The sequence below is a fragment of the Lynx rufus genome, unplaced genomic scaffold (genome assembly GCF_022079265.1).
Source record: "Lynx rufus isolate CCGP_SWC_20201006 ecotype Redwood Valley unplaced genomic scaffold, mLynRuf1.p SCAF_3, whole genome shotgun sequence".
Lineage (NCBI taxonomy): Eukaryota > Metazoa > Chordata > Mammalia > Carnivora > Felidae > Lynx > Lynx rufus.
Window position 1 is genome coordinate 169027291 of NW_025814845.1, and position 16423 is coordinate 169043713.

General features: G+C 37.1%; 1 protein-coding gene across 1 annotated transcript; it reads left to right on the forward strand.

The window, feature by feature from the left end:
* The first annotated feature begins 236 nt into the window (after positions 1 to 236).
* On the forward strand, positions 237 to 15803 carry ADAMDEC1 (ADAM like decysin 1). The gene is made up of 13 exons (XM_047092322.1): positions 237 to 350; positions 2034 to 2110; positions 3055 to 3133; positions 4565 to 4641; positions 5687 to 5873; positions 6092 to 6154; positions 7048 to 7119; positions 7285 to 7454; positions 7814 to 7895; positions 8612 to 8742; positions 10181 to 10358; positions 13522 to 13607; positions 15119 to 15803. The coding sequence occupies exons 1-13, from the start codon at positions 237 to 239 to the stop codon at positions 15123 to 15125; spliced, it is 1323 nt and encodes a 440-aa protein (XP_046948278.1). The 3' UTR covers positions 15126 to 15803.
* The last annotated feature ends 620 nt before the right edge of the window (positions 15804 to 16423 follow it).

Genomic DNA, 16423 nt, shown 5'->3' on the forward strand with positions numbered 1-16423 from the left:
CATCCAACGCATTGCCATATCTTTCCAGAATAGGTAGATAGAGCAAAAGAAAAATTCTTTGTTATCCAAGGTGATAAGGAGAAGGAGGAAGGCGTAACTTGTTTCTCCTAAGGTTTACTTTCTGGACGGGAATTCGGTCTTCCATACCATTTCAACAAAACCAACCAACCCAAACCAAAACAATACCAAAGACTTTAAATGTGTTATATCAATATTACCTCTCTCTCTTTCTAGCAATGGCCATAAAGCAAACACCTGAATTAGAGCTCTATGAAGTAGTTCGCCCTAAAAAACTACACATTTTACACAAAAGGGAGATACAAAACAACCAGACAGAGAATGGCAAAGAGGTAAGCAGTGTGAATGACTATGGGATTTTACAAAGAACCAGTTAAGAGCCTCTTCACCCATGGAAGCGATGTCTAATAGTTGACTTTTGAAGCCCATATCCACAGGTCCCCTTTGTCCAGGAAAGAATGCAGGATTTCTCAGAATGCTTTTACAGTTAAGCCGTAAGAAGGCAGTTAACTGTTTCACTTGCTCAGAAAGAACAAAGCTGTTTGGACATCTCTCCAAATTTGGAGGATAGGGGGAGAGCATAGGAAGGCAGTCATTTCTAGAAGGTGTTTCTTACCAAGTTCACCAAACCTATGTATTCCCCCTACCCTCACCTCCTGTCCCACTGAATTGCCTTTTCCATGGTCATCTTGTCTGTAATGGAGAACTCAACATTATCCCATTAAGTAGCATGATTTACAAAATTTATTAAAGATGGGCGCCTGGGTGCCTCAGTCGGTTAAGCATCAGACTCTTGGTTTTGGCTCAGGTTATGATCTCACAGTTCATGAGTTCCAACCCTGTATGGGGCCCCATGAGGGCAGTGCAGAGCCTGCTTGGGATTCTGTCTCTCCCTCTCTCTCTCTGACCCTCCCCCACTCATTCTCTCTCTTACTCTCTTTCTCTCTTAAAAATAAATTAATTAACTAAAAAATTTTTTTTAATTAATTAAAGACATTGACTCTTCGACTATTACGTTGTTGCAAATATTTGTAACTTTTACTTTTAAAATATTTTTTACTTTATTTAATTCTTAGTAGGTTTTTACTTGGTTTTCTTTAGTATATTTGGTTTGGTTTTAAAATAATAAAAATAGGGGCTCCTGGGTGGCTCAGTTGGTTATGCGACCGACTTCGGCTCATGGTTCATGAGTTCCAGCCCCGCGTCAGGCTCTGTGCTGACAGCTCAGAGCCTGGAGCCTGCTTCCGATTCTGTGCCTCCCTCTCTCTCTGCACCTCCCCTGCTCGTGCTCTGTCTCTCTCTGTCTCTCAGAAAAAGAAATAAATGTAAAAAAAATTTTTAAATAATAAAAATATTACCTTATTATTATACCATTAGTGATCAATTAGGATACATAGGACAGTATAGTGTATAGTAAGGTAAATAATAAATCCTTATCTTACATCTTAGAACTAGTTTAACCTGTGAATATTATTGAATATTATTGAATAATAATAATATTGAATATTATTGCCTATGTTGAATAAGTCTATTACTTATCACCATTACTGCGCTACTGGACTTTTTGTTATTCCATCTTAATGTACAATTTAGGGGCGCCTGGGTGGCTCAGTCGGTTAAGTGTCCGACTTCAGCTCAGGGCACGATCTCATGATCCGTGAGTTCGAGCCCCGTGTCGGGCTCTGTGCTGACAGCTCAGAGCCTGGAGCCCGTTTCAGAGTCTGTGTCTCCCTCTCTCTCTGCCCCTCCCCTGTTCATGCTCTGCCTGTCTCTGTCTCAAAAATAAATAAACGTTAAAAAAAATTTTAAAAAAATGTTCAATTTATGTTTTGTTTTATATATTTTGTATAGATAAAAGAATTATTTTATCCTATATGCATTTGTAATTATTCTTCTATGGATACCACATGTATCATTTATTATAATATAATATAAATTGATATCATTTTTATATCAGACACATAATTGATATCAGAAATATAAATTGATATCATTTTGTTATTAAATATTTTTAGGACAGATATGAACCTGAACTTCAGTATCAGATTACATTAAATGGAGAAGAAGTTGTTCTTCACCTACAAAAGAGCAAGTAAGTTGTACTTCCTGAGTCTAACCAATAGATTATATTAAGAGAATGTGGAAAAATACACCTTCTTGAGACTCTATTTCGTGTGATTTGAGATAGAAGGCATGAAGTGTATTGGGTTTTAGATGTTATTAGGCTGTGCTAATGTTATCTAAGAAGGTTGATACTTTCTGAGGAAATTACATGCAAAGTATAAAGAAAGGGAAGAACACAGATAATGCCTTTCTTCCTTCATACTTCCCCTGATTTACTGAAAATCTTTTCTACCCAGATAAACTCAAATCTTTGACGTGACCTCCCATTACTTTTATAAGAACATATGTGGGGCGTCTAGGTGGCTCAGTCAGTTGAGTGTCCAATTCTTGATTTCAGCTCGGGTCATGATCCCAGCGTCATGGGATCAAGCCTTGCATCGGGCTATGAGCTGAGCGTGAAGCCTGCTTGAGATTTTCTGTCTCTCTTCCTCTGCCACTCTCCGCCTCTGGCGCTCCTTCTCTCTCTAAAAAAAAAGAACATATGTAGGAGTCATTCAGGACACACAGCCCTGAGATAGATCCCAGGGGATGGGGCTCTACCAAGTTCTACAACTGTCAGTAAACTTCTCCCTGAATACAATGGTCTTTTATGCATATTTGTGACCCAACACCCTTCAGAGACCCTGTGGTGACTGTGTCTTTGCTGTAAAGAATCTAAAAATAACGCAGTTGAGGATAGAGAATTTGCAGCTGAAAAGTATCTGGGGGTATTTCTTCCCTTGGATCTAGTGGGTATAACTAAGGCTTTGGTTGGCTTCAGCAGCAGAGTTCCAATGTTAGAAAAGAATCAGTGGGTCAGAATGTTCTTTCTCATCATAGACATAATCATTCTTTTTGTGCTGCAATGCATTTCAAGAACATTAGCCCTTATTACCACCTTACGTGTATCATGCAACTTTTTGAACTTTGCAGACATCTCTTGGGGCCAGACTACACCGAAACGTATTACTCACCCGGAGGGGAGAAAATCACTACAAGCCCTCAGAACATGGTAGGTTCTGAATGCTTTCTGGGACTTTTTCTGGGATCTACTACTTATGTTGTACGATGCATAGATGCAAGGGCAAATAAAAAAGAAATCGAAGGACTAGGAACAAAGGTGCTCATCTATGACCGATGAGAGAACAAATGAAAAAATCATAGTCAGCTTTTTAGAAAGGTAAGGATACAGTAGGAGGCTTTCAAGTATTATATTTGTAGAAGCAACTACCAGTCCACTTTCCCTTAGACCATCTTATCAAAAAGTTAGAAATATCTTCCCCAGTAGCTTCTTGAAAAGTCATGTAGCCATTTATTATTTTTGAACAATCTATGCATATATCCTGAGGTCAGTAATGGGACATCAATTATTTAATTCATATAACACCTCGTTAAACCACCATGCTATAGATAATGCCAAGGCCTAGAGGTCAAACATACAAAATCAATGCCAAGGAAAGGGCAGGAAGAGAACACAGAAAGACTCAATCATGGAGTATTAAGAAGTTAAATGAGTTTCTCAGAGCCGCTCTCCTTGGGCACCCAAAACATGTCTCTATAAAAAGACAAAACTTCTGTAATAAAATGGCTCTTTGTTCCCTTCTCACATCAAAACTCTCATTTCAAGGATATCTTGATTTTTGCTAATATTTAAATTAATTCAGGCTCAAATGTGAATGGCTGATGGCATATTAATTTGGTACTTTTTCCAAATCCTCTACAAGAAAATGTTATGATGACAAGATTTCTTCCAAATGCAAGAAAAACATATATGGAATTTCAGACCCTGAGACCAGTTTATTTTGAACAAGAGTTTCTTCAATGGCTTTGTTGGATCGTTCTACATAAGGGACCCCCTACTTTGCTCATATGGAGCATGAACCATGTCTGAATCTCTAGGATTCCACTAGCACACAAATTAAAATGATGAGTTGGACCAGCAATTATGAGGGGCTCGGGAGTGGTAGTGTGGCTTCTTGAGGAGCCTGGTATCTAGAAAAATGCTTTCCTCATTTTATACACATGTGACACACAGTGTCTTAGGGACTCAGCACAGGGAAGCCAAATTCTCAAAAGTTGGTCCTCCAACTTGAGAGCTCTCTGGGAGCATCGTCGATCCCAGGGAGACTCGCCAGTGTTCAAAATGCAGTGTCCAAGTTCACCATGAGCCCACTTAGGTTCATACTCCCTGGACTTTTCTTTTGTGCCATGAGTGCCAGAAAGAGAACATTGCTGTCAAAGATGGAGTTTCCAGGGTGAGTAGTGGAGCAGTTCATAAAATCTCTGAAGTTCTCACTGTTTTTGTGTCTGGGAACTGGTCTGGCCACTGCCACTAAGTGAAGAATTTTCCTACATATTCAAAATAACAGCTTTCACCCCAACTGTGATACATTTATTCTTACAGTTTAAAAAAAATGTGTATATTTCTCGTTTCCAACTTTAGGAGCATTGCTACTATAAAGGACACATCCTCAATGAAAAGGATTCTGTTGCCAGCATTAGTCTTTGTGATGGGTTGAGGTGAGAGCCATTTGCAAAAATATTAAACAGCAAGCACCATTCTAATGGCACAGAACTGAGTCTTCCTGGAAATCATGTCTTCCTATCTTGGTAAAATCTCCTGCAGGGGTAAAACACTATTAAAATGAAGAGTCAGGTATCACTCTTGGAATCATTTTATAATCGGTTAAAAATTATGCTGAACGTAATTTTGAGAGTGTATGTGTGCGCACGTGCACTTGTGTGTGTGATATTTCTGTTTGCAAAGATAATTCTTGCCAGTTTGGAAAAATTTGAGAAGTAAGAAAAAGCACCAACAAAAAAAATAATAACCACTGCAAAATTGTGCTTATAAATGACACTATCATTAACTATTTGTCATGCTTGCAGCCTTTGTGCATATAGACATATATTTTCATCATGTGATCTCACAAGCCTCTTCCCATATCACCAAATATCACATATCACCCATATCACATATCACCCATATCACAAGCCTCCTCCCATATCACATCTGCATTCATAGATGTAATGTTTGATGACTATCTATGTTGTATTTGTCACATTCCATCATATGAATTCACTTTATGTTTCTGAATTGATTTTCTTACCAAAAAAGACAACTTCTCTAAGTTACTCCTCGTTCCAACCTGTTCCTCTGGCTGATTTGCTCATCATTTTTTCTCTTCTCTGGGGTTCTTAGTATCTCAATACTCTTTTACTCCATCTTCCATTATATTCCTAGGAGCTTTCAAGAAATATTTGTTAAGTGGATAAATGAACTATGGACAAACATTCCCTGAACTTATGCTCTGAATGTCAAATCCTTTGGGATAGCTTCATCTGAGCAATTCTTGTTTAGAATTTTCTAGTAAATAATATAACCCTCATTTGACGATTGACAAGTATGGATTATAATTTAAATTAGCAAAAGTTAGCTGGAAGGCCTATGAATGAAAACTATGTGCGTGAGCTTAGGATTTAGGGAGAGGTATACTCCATTCTGGTCAGTTTTGTGACTTTGTGTGGCAGAGAATCTTGAAATACGATTCTCTGTGTTTCACAGAGGGTACTTCGCGTATCATGACCAAAGATACATGATAAAGCCTCTGAAAAGTACAGACCAAGAAGAACATGCTGTCATCACATATAACCAGGAAGAGCTTGACCTGGCTAATCACACCTGTGGTGTAAGAAGTGTTGGCAAGAAACAAGGCCATATTCGAACCTCTAGGTCACTCAATAGCCCGGAGGTAAGTGTAGCTTTCCTATGTCATCATTTCTTCCACTGTCTCAGCAATGATGTATGATATACCATTGTGTTCAACAGTTACTGCTATAGGTAAAGGCTATAATTCATTTACTTATTCTTTGATGGAATTTCCCCCTGGCAAAAAAAAAAATATTGTAAGTTTTTCCAGTCTTTAGGATAAAGATAGTTATTAATGATGTTATTTTACTCTTTGTAAAGCAAGAAGACTTTCTTCAGGCTGAGAAATACATTGATCTCTTTTTGGTGCTGGATAATGCCTTCGTGAGTATAAAATATGGGTGCTTCTGGGGCAGTTAGGTCAACTGTTAAGATTTCTCGGGGCACCTGGGTGGCTTGGTCGGTTAAGCGTCCGGCTTCGGCTCAGGTCATGATCTCACAGTCCGTGAGTTCGAGCCCCGCGTCGGGCTCTGTGCTGACAGCTCAGAGCCTGGAGCCTGTTTCAGATTCTGTGTCTCCCTCTCTCTGCCCCTCCCCTGTTCATGCTCTGTCTCTCTCTGTCTCAAAAATAAATAAACGTTAAAAAAAATTAAGATTTCTTATCCAGTGAACACAAGCCATAAGCTATTCTAGCTGAAAACTCAGGCCCTGCCCACCTGAATGTCATGTCTTTTCCACCTGCCTTGTGGGCGATGGTTGTCACTTACCCACCCCCTTTAATATCCACCTGCTGCCAGTATATTCAGATATTGGAAGCATACTCAATACCAGATAGCTCCAAGAAATCAACCATAATCATGAAAAATTTAAAGAATGGGTTATTAAAATATTTTTTAAATTCTCACTCCGTTATGTAAACATAAAGCAGATAGAAAACTACATATATTTTACAAATTATATTTATATTTACACAGGTACTAGAATCTGTGATTCTAGCTTAGCAAATACTGCTTTATAATCAAATTTTAATGTTGTTGAATTGGTTAGAAACATTGAAATCGTTCATTTGATTTCTTCATCCTTACAAATGAAAACCACTGAACACTAAAGAATTCTTACATTTAGAAAGAATTTGTTGAAACACAGAGTGTTATATAAGTCAGACATGAATGAATACACGTTTACTTATGTTGAAATTTGTAATTTTTCTTAAAATGTTAAATTCTGTGCCACATCCACTTTATTTTTTAATCGTGTTCGCATTTTGTATTTTACAGTACAACATATATAAGGGGAATCTAACTTTGATAAGAAGCTTTTTGTTTGATGTGATGAACCTACTCAATGTGGTAAGATATTTGCCCTGTAAACATGCATTTCCACATAGAAGCCTGGGGAGTCGCCACAGAAGGAGTTTTCGCCAAAGAAGGAGTTGGGAGGGTCACAGTGGCTTGACATCAGCAGTTTTGGGAAACCGTAAACATTTTCATGAAAAAAAGACGCTCTTCCCACAGATCTATAAAACAATAGATGTTCAAGTGGCATTGGTGGGTATGGAAATCTGGTCTGACGCTGATAAGATAAAGGTGGTACCCAACACAGGTACCACCTTTAACAACTTTCTGAATTGGCATCGTTCCAACCTGGAGAAAATGAAGATACACGATCATGCACAGCTACTCAGGTGAGCACGTGCTGGCCAGGGCAAGGCGTAGGTAGGTAGGGTGGATAGTTATCCCAAACGGCTCTTGGTAGAGATTTCTGTTCAATGCTATCTCCCCAAGCCGTTGTCGGGGAACCTGAAGTTCTGCCATTAGGAGTTCACCTGTAAGAATGTGGAGACCCATGTCAGGTCACTAAAATGGACTCCTGGATGTGGGATAACCATCTGTGATCGTTACAATGCTATGGAATAGCAGAAGACTTTCTGGGGCCTACTGAATATGAAAAGGGTAGAGAAACAGGAAATCTAGAGCATAACTGACAAAAGCTAATGGTTCCAAAGACTTACGTTGTGACAATATGCCTGTAACTTTCACACAGTGGAATTGACTTCACCAATCGACATGTAGGAATGGCAGCCACGAATTCCTTGTGCTCCCCATCTTCAGTTGCCGTTATTGAGGTTGGTAAACTCATAGTAAGGCTCCCTGTGGTTCCATATCCTCTATGATAGACCAGAATAATGCCTTCTACAGAATTAGCACAACGAACATTTGCTGAGTCAGTAAATAAAAGTAGAAATTAACCTACTGGTAGATCATTACACTGAAGCTCCTTTAGATTATACAAGAGAATATTTCCTTAGACTGGCCCTCCCAGAAGTATTCATTCTTTTGTTGGTATTAGGGAGTAAAAACAGGAAATTGGAACAGAAAGGGAACCAAGATGCCCTCTGTGGCCTGAGCCAACTTCAAATTAGTCATCTTCAGTATCAATGGCCAGAGAGGTCAGTCAAGGTGCATTTTGGTGTCATTTGGCCAAGCATTACCAATGCCAACCATTCTGGCAATTGTTCTTGGAGGGCTTTGAAAACATAGTATTGTACTTCCTATGAAGAATGTAATTACTTCAATTTAATCATGGTTTACCAAGAACTCCTCATTAGTTCAGCAAGTATTTATTGAGCACTGACTAGGTGGTTGGATTTACAGAGGCCAACCAGTTCAAATGTCAGTTCAACATTTTACGATAGCCAATGGCGGGGAAAAGAGCTTAATGACTCATTATTTTTCATCTGTCAAACTATTTTTTTTTAGCTAGGAAATAACTAAATATCGTAAGTAATAGATGTTTTTGGTTTTTGTTTGTTTGTTTGTTTGTTTGTTTGCTTCTTTCTAGGCTAAGAAAAAGAATAGTGTGTCTCTTGTAGGAGTGATGTCACATGAATTAGGTCATGTCCTTGGTATGCCTGATGTTCCATATTACACCAAGTGTCCCTCAGGGAGTTGTGTGATGAATCAATATCTGAGGTGAGACTTTGTCATGCTTGAGAAAAAAATATATATATTTCTTAAATTTTAAAGAATTCAGATACAGTCAATATAGTGAATGGATTCTTGTGTTTTGGGGGCTTTTGTTTGTTTTGTTGTTTTTTTGTTTTTTGTTTTTTTTTGTTTTTTTACTAAGGGCTGTGAATCCCGTTAATTCACACTCCAACCTATTGATGCACAGGTTTTACTAGCTTATCGGGGCTCATTACTTCAGATTTCCAAATATGCCAAGTTAGAGATTATGAGTATGGTAACCATGTTATTTTAACTTAAAAGACTTTTTAATGGCCAAGATATGGAAGCAACCTACATGTCAATCAATAAGTGAATGCATGGGGCGCCTGGGTGGCTCAGTCGGTTAAGCGTCCGGCTTCGGCTCAGGTCATGATCTTGCGGTTCCTGAGTTCGAGCCCCGCGTCAGGCTCTGTGCTGACAGCTCGGAGCCTGGAGCCTGTTTCGGATTCTGTGTCTCCCTCTCTCTCTCTGACCCTCCCCTGTTCATGCTCTGTCTCTTTCTGTCTAAAAAATAAATAAACATTTAAAAAAATTAAAAACATTAAAAAAATAAGTGAATGGATATACATACATATACATAAATATATATATACAATATAATGAAATGTTACTCAGACATTAAGAAGAATGAAATCCTGCCATTCATGTCAATATGGATGGATTTAGAGGGTATTGTGCTAAGTGAAATAAATCAAACAGTAAAAGACAAATATAATATTATTTTACTTATAAATGGAATTTAAAAATCAAAACTAATGAACAAACTAATAAATGAATAAACTAACAGAGAAAACCAGAAATATATTCATAAATACAGAGAACAAACTGGTGGTTGCCAGAGAGGGGAGGGGAGGGGGATGGGAAACATAGATGAAGGGGATTAAGATGTACCTACTTATTATTATTAAATAGTAATATATTTTCTTAAAATATCTAAGTAAGATGATGACATCTAAGTAAGTAAGTCAGTAAGATGATGACAACATTCTTATATATCCCCATCACTAATCACTCCATCCATTTTTATGTTATTATTAATTACCTTCTAATGCCAGGAAATTTGCAAGGACTTGGGATAGAAAAATGAAAAAAAAGATACTTTGCTCTTAAAAGTGGTCATGAATAGGAAGAGAAATATGTTCATAGAATTGGCTCATTCATCACTCTTGCCATTTAGGACAGTACGGAATCCACACAGGAATTTAAATTCTTCCAGTTCTACAAGCTCAGTCTAGGAAAACAATTTTCCAACTAGCATAGTATTTATGCCCTTTTGCCCTTCACATATAACATAGTACTGTCCTAGACAAATACTGAATTTGGAATTTCCATTGAACCCGGGGATATAGTTAGACAAATCAGTTTCTCACTATATATATCATGACTTTTCTTCTGGTTACAGCTCAAAATTCCCAAAAGACTTCAGTACATCCTGCCGTGCACATTTTGAGAAATACATTTTATCTCAAAAACCAAAGTGCCTGCTACAAGCACCAATTCCTAAAAATATAATAACAAAGCCAGTGTGTGGGAACCAACTTCTGGAAGTAGGAGAAGATTGTGATTGTGGCCCTCCTAAGGTAGGAAAATATCCACGGTTTGAAATTTATTATAGAGTTATTGCAACATGAGAATTATGCTGTTTTCTTTTCCTTCTTTAAAAATGTTCTTTTGGAAAGTCTTTCTAAAGATAAGCTTGGCATCACAGTAAAAAAGTGGGCTGCTGTTTTTTTTTTTAATTTTAATTTTAATTTAATTTAATTTTATTTTTTTATTTTATTTTTTTATTTTAATTTTTTATTTAAAAAAAATTTTTTTAACGTTTATTGATTTTTGAGACAGAGAGAGACAGAGCATGAACAGGGGTGGGTCAGAGAGAGAGAGGGAGACACAGAATATGAAACAGGCTCCAGGTTCTGAGCTGTCAGCACAGAGCCCGATGCGGGGCTCGAACCCACAGACTGTGAGATCATGACCTGAGCCGAAGTCGGATGTTTAACTGACTGAGCCACCCAGGCGCCCCTGTGCTTGTGTTTTTAATACTGATTTTAGACATATTTTGAAAGGCATTTCAAAAGCCAGGATACACTTATGACATGATTATATAAAGCTCAATGTAAAGAAGTAAATCATTAACTATAACATGTCATTTATAATCTTTCCTAGATATATTAGTCAGAAATCCTTAAATCACCTCAAGTCACAGTTGATCATTTGTTAAGCAAAACCAATTACAGATCTAGACGTAACTTCTTTCCATAGAGAGAGCTGGCCTTCACTCAACAAGCCAGTGTATAAACCAAGCAGTAAATGAAACAGGGAAGGAAAAAAAAGAGAGAGAGAAAATCGCATAAGCCTGTAGAAAATTAGCTGTTAATATAAAATGTCTGAGATAATTACTATAATTCTGCCAATCTTTACAAAAATCTGACCCCTGTCGGGCATCAGTGTCTCTGAAAGAATATTTGCCAGCTATCCCACATTAAATCCCACGTTCCATTCATAAACACGTTCATAATCGCCCTATGCCTCTGCTATTAATGTAGACATTTTAAGCTGTTGAATTACATTAGAACATTTCATGGTGTAACAATCATTTGTAAAGGATATTATAAATATTCTTTTAATTGTAATGAGAAATGAAATTTTACAAATAATGTGGTGCTTTATAATGAGTTAGCTTTAAGTTTATCTCATTCCCACCTTGCTTACACTCCAGTAAACCTGCTTGGGTAGAAGACAATTGAAATCATTTATGGTCTTAGGTGCTTCTAATGTCAGCAGGTGCATGGCATATAGTCAGTGCACACAGACAGAGAGATGAGAGAGAGAGAGAAAACACTGTCTATATTATGTGAAAGATCTAATATTCTTTAAGTGTATCAGCCAACTCCTATATTATTTCCATTTTGTGTTGATTTTCTTCCTTAGGAGTGGAATACAACTAGGAAGTCAAGCTTATGAACAACTGAATTTTTCAACAGCTGTTTTCCTACCCAAAAAGTAGTATATAACCTTTATATAGTATTTTTTAGTGAATAGTCCTATTTTCTATGATCTAATATGCTATTTCACTGTTTTGATCTACATATTTAAGCCTTTTTCTAGATCTTAAAAATAACCATAATATCCATTGGTCTAAATATTATCACAGCATCCTGCTATTTTAATGACTGTGACTATGCAATGTATTTTAATACCTTCAGTGGCGAGTGTGTTTACTTTTTCTTTTTAGTTTATTTATTTATTTTGAGACAGAGAGAGACTCAGAGAGCACAACTGGGGGAGGCAAAGAGAAAGGGAGAGAGAGAGAGAGAGAGAGAGAGAGAGAATCCCAAGCAGGTTCCATGCTGTCAGCACAGAGACCGATGTAGGCTCGAACTCACCAACTGTGAGATTATGACCTGAGCTGAAACCAAGAGTTGGACACTTAACTGACAGAGACACCCAGGCGCCCCAAATGTGTTGATTTTGGGGGGTGGGATTTGTGTAGTCATTCCTCAGTGTTCATTCTTCCATATAATTCTTGGTATTTTGTCAGTTTTCCCACAAATAAAATTGGGATTCTGATTGAAACGCATGAAATTCGTATTTCACTCCAAAGGCTACTGTCACTTCCACAGTATTATTGTTTTAGACTAGTTGTGTTTTGAGTTTCTCGGGACAGTTAAATATAAAGTTCTTCGTGTAGCTCTTACTTTATTATGAAAGCTTATTCTCAAGTATTTTCTATTTTTCTTTTTTCTATTAGTATGTGTAATGTTTACTTTTTTATATTAGGTGATTTATTACTTTTTTAATGTTATTTTATTATCTTAAAGAGCTATCTTAGTGACTCATCCAATGTTTTTCGAGTTGATTCTCTATTTTTTACCAGGTCAAATATTTTATTACATACAAGAGATGAAAATGTGATTTATACTTTCCAATTATTGTTACATTTTCATATCTTTTCTTTCTCTCATAGCATGTCAGAATTTCCATAAAAATATAGAGTATCAATAATCCATGTCTTACTGTTTATTTTATTGGATATATTTTTGCTATTTATCAGATAGATTTTCTTTCTTTCTAAATTATCTTTATTTTCTAATCTTTGCCATCTATCACAATAATATTAGTTTTTTTCTACCCTCAGTCTCTTAATATGATGGATTATATTACTTTATTCTGTATAGTTGAGGCACCCTTGTACTTTTGGTGAAAAAAAAACACCCAGCATCGTTGTAATGGAGAGTTATTATATTAATAAACTGGTGTTTTACTAATATTTTATTCAAGCTTTTGTACTTCTATTCGTAAATGAGAATTGGGTGTGCATACGTGTGTGTGTACGTGTGTGTGTGTGAGTATTCATTACCAACTCTCATTACCAGAATTATGGAGGCTTAGTAAAATAACTTGAGAATTAACATTTTTTCCCCTACCTTCAAGTAGTTTGAGTAGTAGAGAAGTATTCTCCCTTGAAGTTTTAAATTAACTTACACGTAATACCAGCTAGACCAAATTTATTTGTGGTAATTCTTGGAGAATTCTCTTTTTGTCCTTTACGAAGTGGTTTTCATTGGACTTAACATGTTTTTCTACTATGACATTTCCTTGGTCATCTCCTCTGTAATTTGTAGAGCAGAGTAATTTAGCTTAAAAAGTGAAATTTCTTTGCCATCTTGTACTAAAAATTGTATGAACCTAGTGTGTAGGAAGAAATGCTGAACCAACTTTCCCTGTCTGTGTGCTTTAAAGAAATGTTCCAATCCTTGCTGTGAGGCCATGACCTGTAAATTAAAATCTGGAGCTGACTGTAGAGGAGCCACTCTGAACCATATCATGTAAGACCCTTTTTTTCATTCTTTGTTCCCAAATATGTTCTCATTTTTATTTCAGAGTTGAGAAAGATGGGCCACTAAGTTCTATAGTACAAGAAAACACAACTCACTTTATATTTTCGTTTAATTCATTTGTTAAAATTTATTTTATTTATTTATTTTTTTACTGCACATTTTTCAAATGACTCCATTTCAGAAACAAAAAAAAAAACCCACCATAGTGAACAAAAACAACTTAGGGTTTCGTGTCTACGAATATACTAATGAGAAAAGTGGCTATGTGGTCATCTGGGAGTTTAAGACTGCTTCAGTCTATGCTAAAAACTATGAATTTCTCTTAGGTAGTGATGAGTTTAATACAAACTAAGATGAGAGTAAGAAAAGTTCATTTTTTTTTTTAATTTTTTTTTCAACGTTTATTTATTTTTTTTGGGACAGAGAGAGACAGAGCATGAACGGGGTAGGGGCAGAGAGAGAGGGAGACACAGAATCGGAAACAGGCTCCAGGCTCCGAGCCATCAGCCCAGAGCCCGACGCGGGGCTCGAACTCACGGACCGCGAGATCGTGACCTGGCTGAAGTCGGACGCTTAACCGACTGCACCACCCAGGCGCCCCAAAGTTCATTTTTAAGAAGTCTCTTTTATTCTTGGTAAAGAGCTGATAGTTGTAATTTACAAGGTAGTCTGAAAATTAATAATATTTAAGAACATACTACACCATTTGGTGATATTTCTTTTAAGGTGTCTCAATAAGCTATAATCCATGTATTATTTTTGTGTTTTATAGAACCCTACATGAGTTGGGTTAGGGAACCCAACTGGTCCGACTGAATATGGTATTTGTTTCAGTGAAAAATAGTCCCTGAACAATGAAAAAATCATAAATGGGGAAAAACCCAGGATAAAATACATGGAAAATATTAATCCTGCCCACCCCCTTCCCTGAGTCTTTTCTGGAGTTAAACCTGTAGAGAGATTATAAAGGGAATAATCAACTCAGACACCATCAACTATCACTTCCTTAAGAAAAAAAAAAAGCGAGGTTCTAAGATCAGGAACAATACTCATTTCTTCAGCCAGCCTCATTTAACAAGGCCTGCTCAACCTGACATGTGATCCCTCGGCAGGGAGTTCTGGAAATCCTGCCCAGCTTCTTATTCTGTCACAGAGACCAAAAGCTTAGCATCTCAGAAGATATCCATTCAACTCCTCAGGGACTTGGGATGCTAGGTGGGCATGTTCCATTACTGGGAAGATTGACAATCTATTATCATGGAAAGGAAATTGGGTTTGGAGTCAGGAAACCATTTTTCTTAGTTCGGCCCCAAACTAGCTGTGGGACTTCAAGCCTAGTTACTTAATTTGTTTTCTCACCTGTGAAATGGACCTAAAGCTGTTCTCACTCAGGAGGGTCGTTAGTATTACGTACATTTTATAAATGTTAATTATCAATTACATAATATTTTATAATTTATAATAACCATGACTTCCAAATTTTTTTTTCTTTTAATCAGGCAGTGAATCAAAAAATCTCCTTCATTGAGATGCTACTTGCCGGGACAAGAATCAAGAGATCTGAACTCACCAGAAATCTTGTGTATTTTCACTGTTGCATTTAGATATATTTTGCTTTCCATTTGGAATTGTACTTCTTCTATTTTTATCAGCCTAGCCAACAGGTAAATAGAGGAATTCAGAGAAATTGCCTGTTTTCTAAAGCCTGATTTTTAATGTATTTTTAAGGATGGTGAAGCTAACTCTGCTCTTTGGGGAACAAAAGAAATTAGCCTTTGACCAAAACGCCTCAAGGTGCCGCTGAATTAAACAGGCTTAATTAAGAACTGTGAAGCTACAAGTGACTGACATTTTTACCCCAATCTCATTTTGCTTGTATAGCCCATGGCAGAGCAAGTCCACTCGATGAGAGAAGCTTTGGCAGAAGAAGGGAGGACAGAATTCATGTGTCATTTTATTACCCTTCAGTATTCTACTTATCTTGTTCTTAGAAGTGTGGTATTTGTCTATATCATGTCAAGACTAATTACATAGAAACATATTGCATTTTATCATGTATGATCCTTTCTCACCATCACATGTAATGCTAATTTTGAGAAGGCTTCATGCTCACATTTTGATTTACTATCAAAGAATGTTTTATTCATCCATTGATGGAATATACACCTTACTGTCAATGAATAAGACCGCAAATGTTTGAGACTTTTCTGTGTGGTCATTTTTTTTTAAGTTTATTTATTAATTTTGAGAGAGAGAGAGAGAGAGAAAGCACACAAGCAAGGGAGGGGCAGAGAAAGAGGGAGAGAGAGAATCCCAAGCAGGTTCTGCACTGTCAGCACAGAGCTGGACTCGGGGCTCGAACTCATGAATCAGGACATCATGACCTGAACCGAAACCAGGAGTAGATGCTTAACCGACTGAGCCACTGTGTGGCGCCGCTTTGTGGTGATTTTCAAGCATGAGTATTTTCAACCTTCCGTGTAGGTTTGCGTAAGGTGTTAAAGCCTCACATATTTAGACTATTTTTTCCTACAGTCCTCTAACAGCGTTGCCATAGATAACCAGGCATCACAGTGTGGAGATGAGATGGGGAGATGTGGAGATGAGATGAAGGTCATAACATCTTTTAATGTTCACAGTGAAATGACTTGAGGTCAGCCACGTGAGATTGGACTTCTTCCTGAGGTTTCTGTATTCAAATGCTTTTTAACAGTTACTCCAAACATTACTCAAAATTCCATTGATGCTTATACTAGGAGAACAAGAATTTAAACACACGTCTAAAGATTGAGCTTTGAAAAGAA

Coding starts and splice junctions, on each gene's coding strand:
- ADAMDEC1 (XM_047092322.1), top strand. CDS start 237: ATGGCCATAAAGCAAACACCTGAATTAGAGCTCTATGAAGTAGTTCGC. Junction 6,155..7,047: donor TGGTGCTGGATAATGCCTTC/GTGAGTATAAAA, acceptor TGTATTTTACAG/TACAACATATATAAGGGGAA. Junction 7,455..7,813: donor GATCATGCACAGCTACTCAG/GTGAGCACGTGC, acceptor ACTTTCACACAG/TGGAATTGACTTCACCAATC.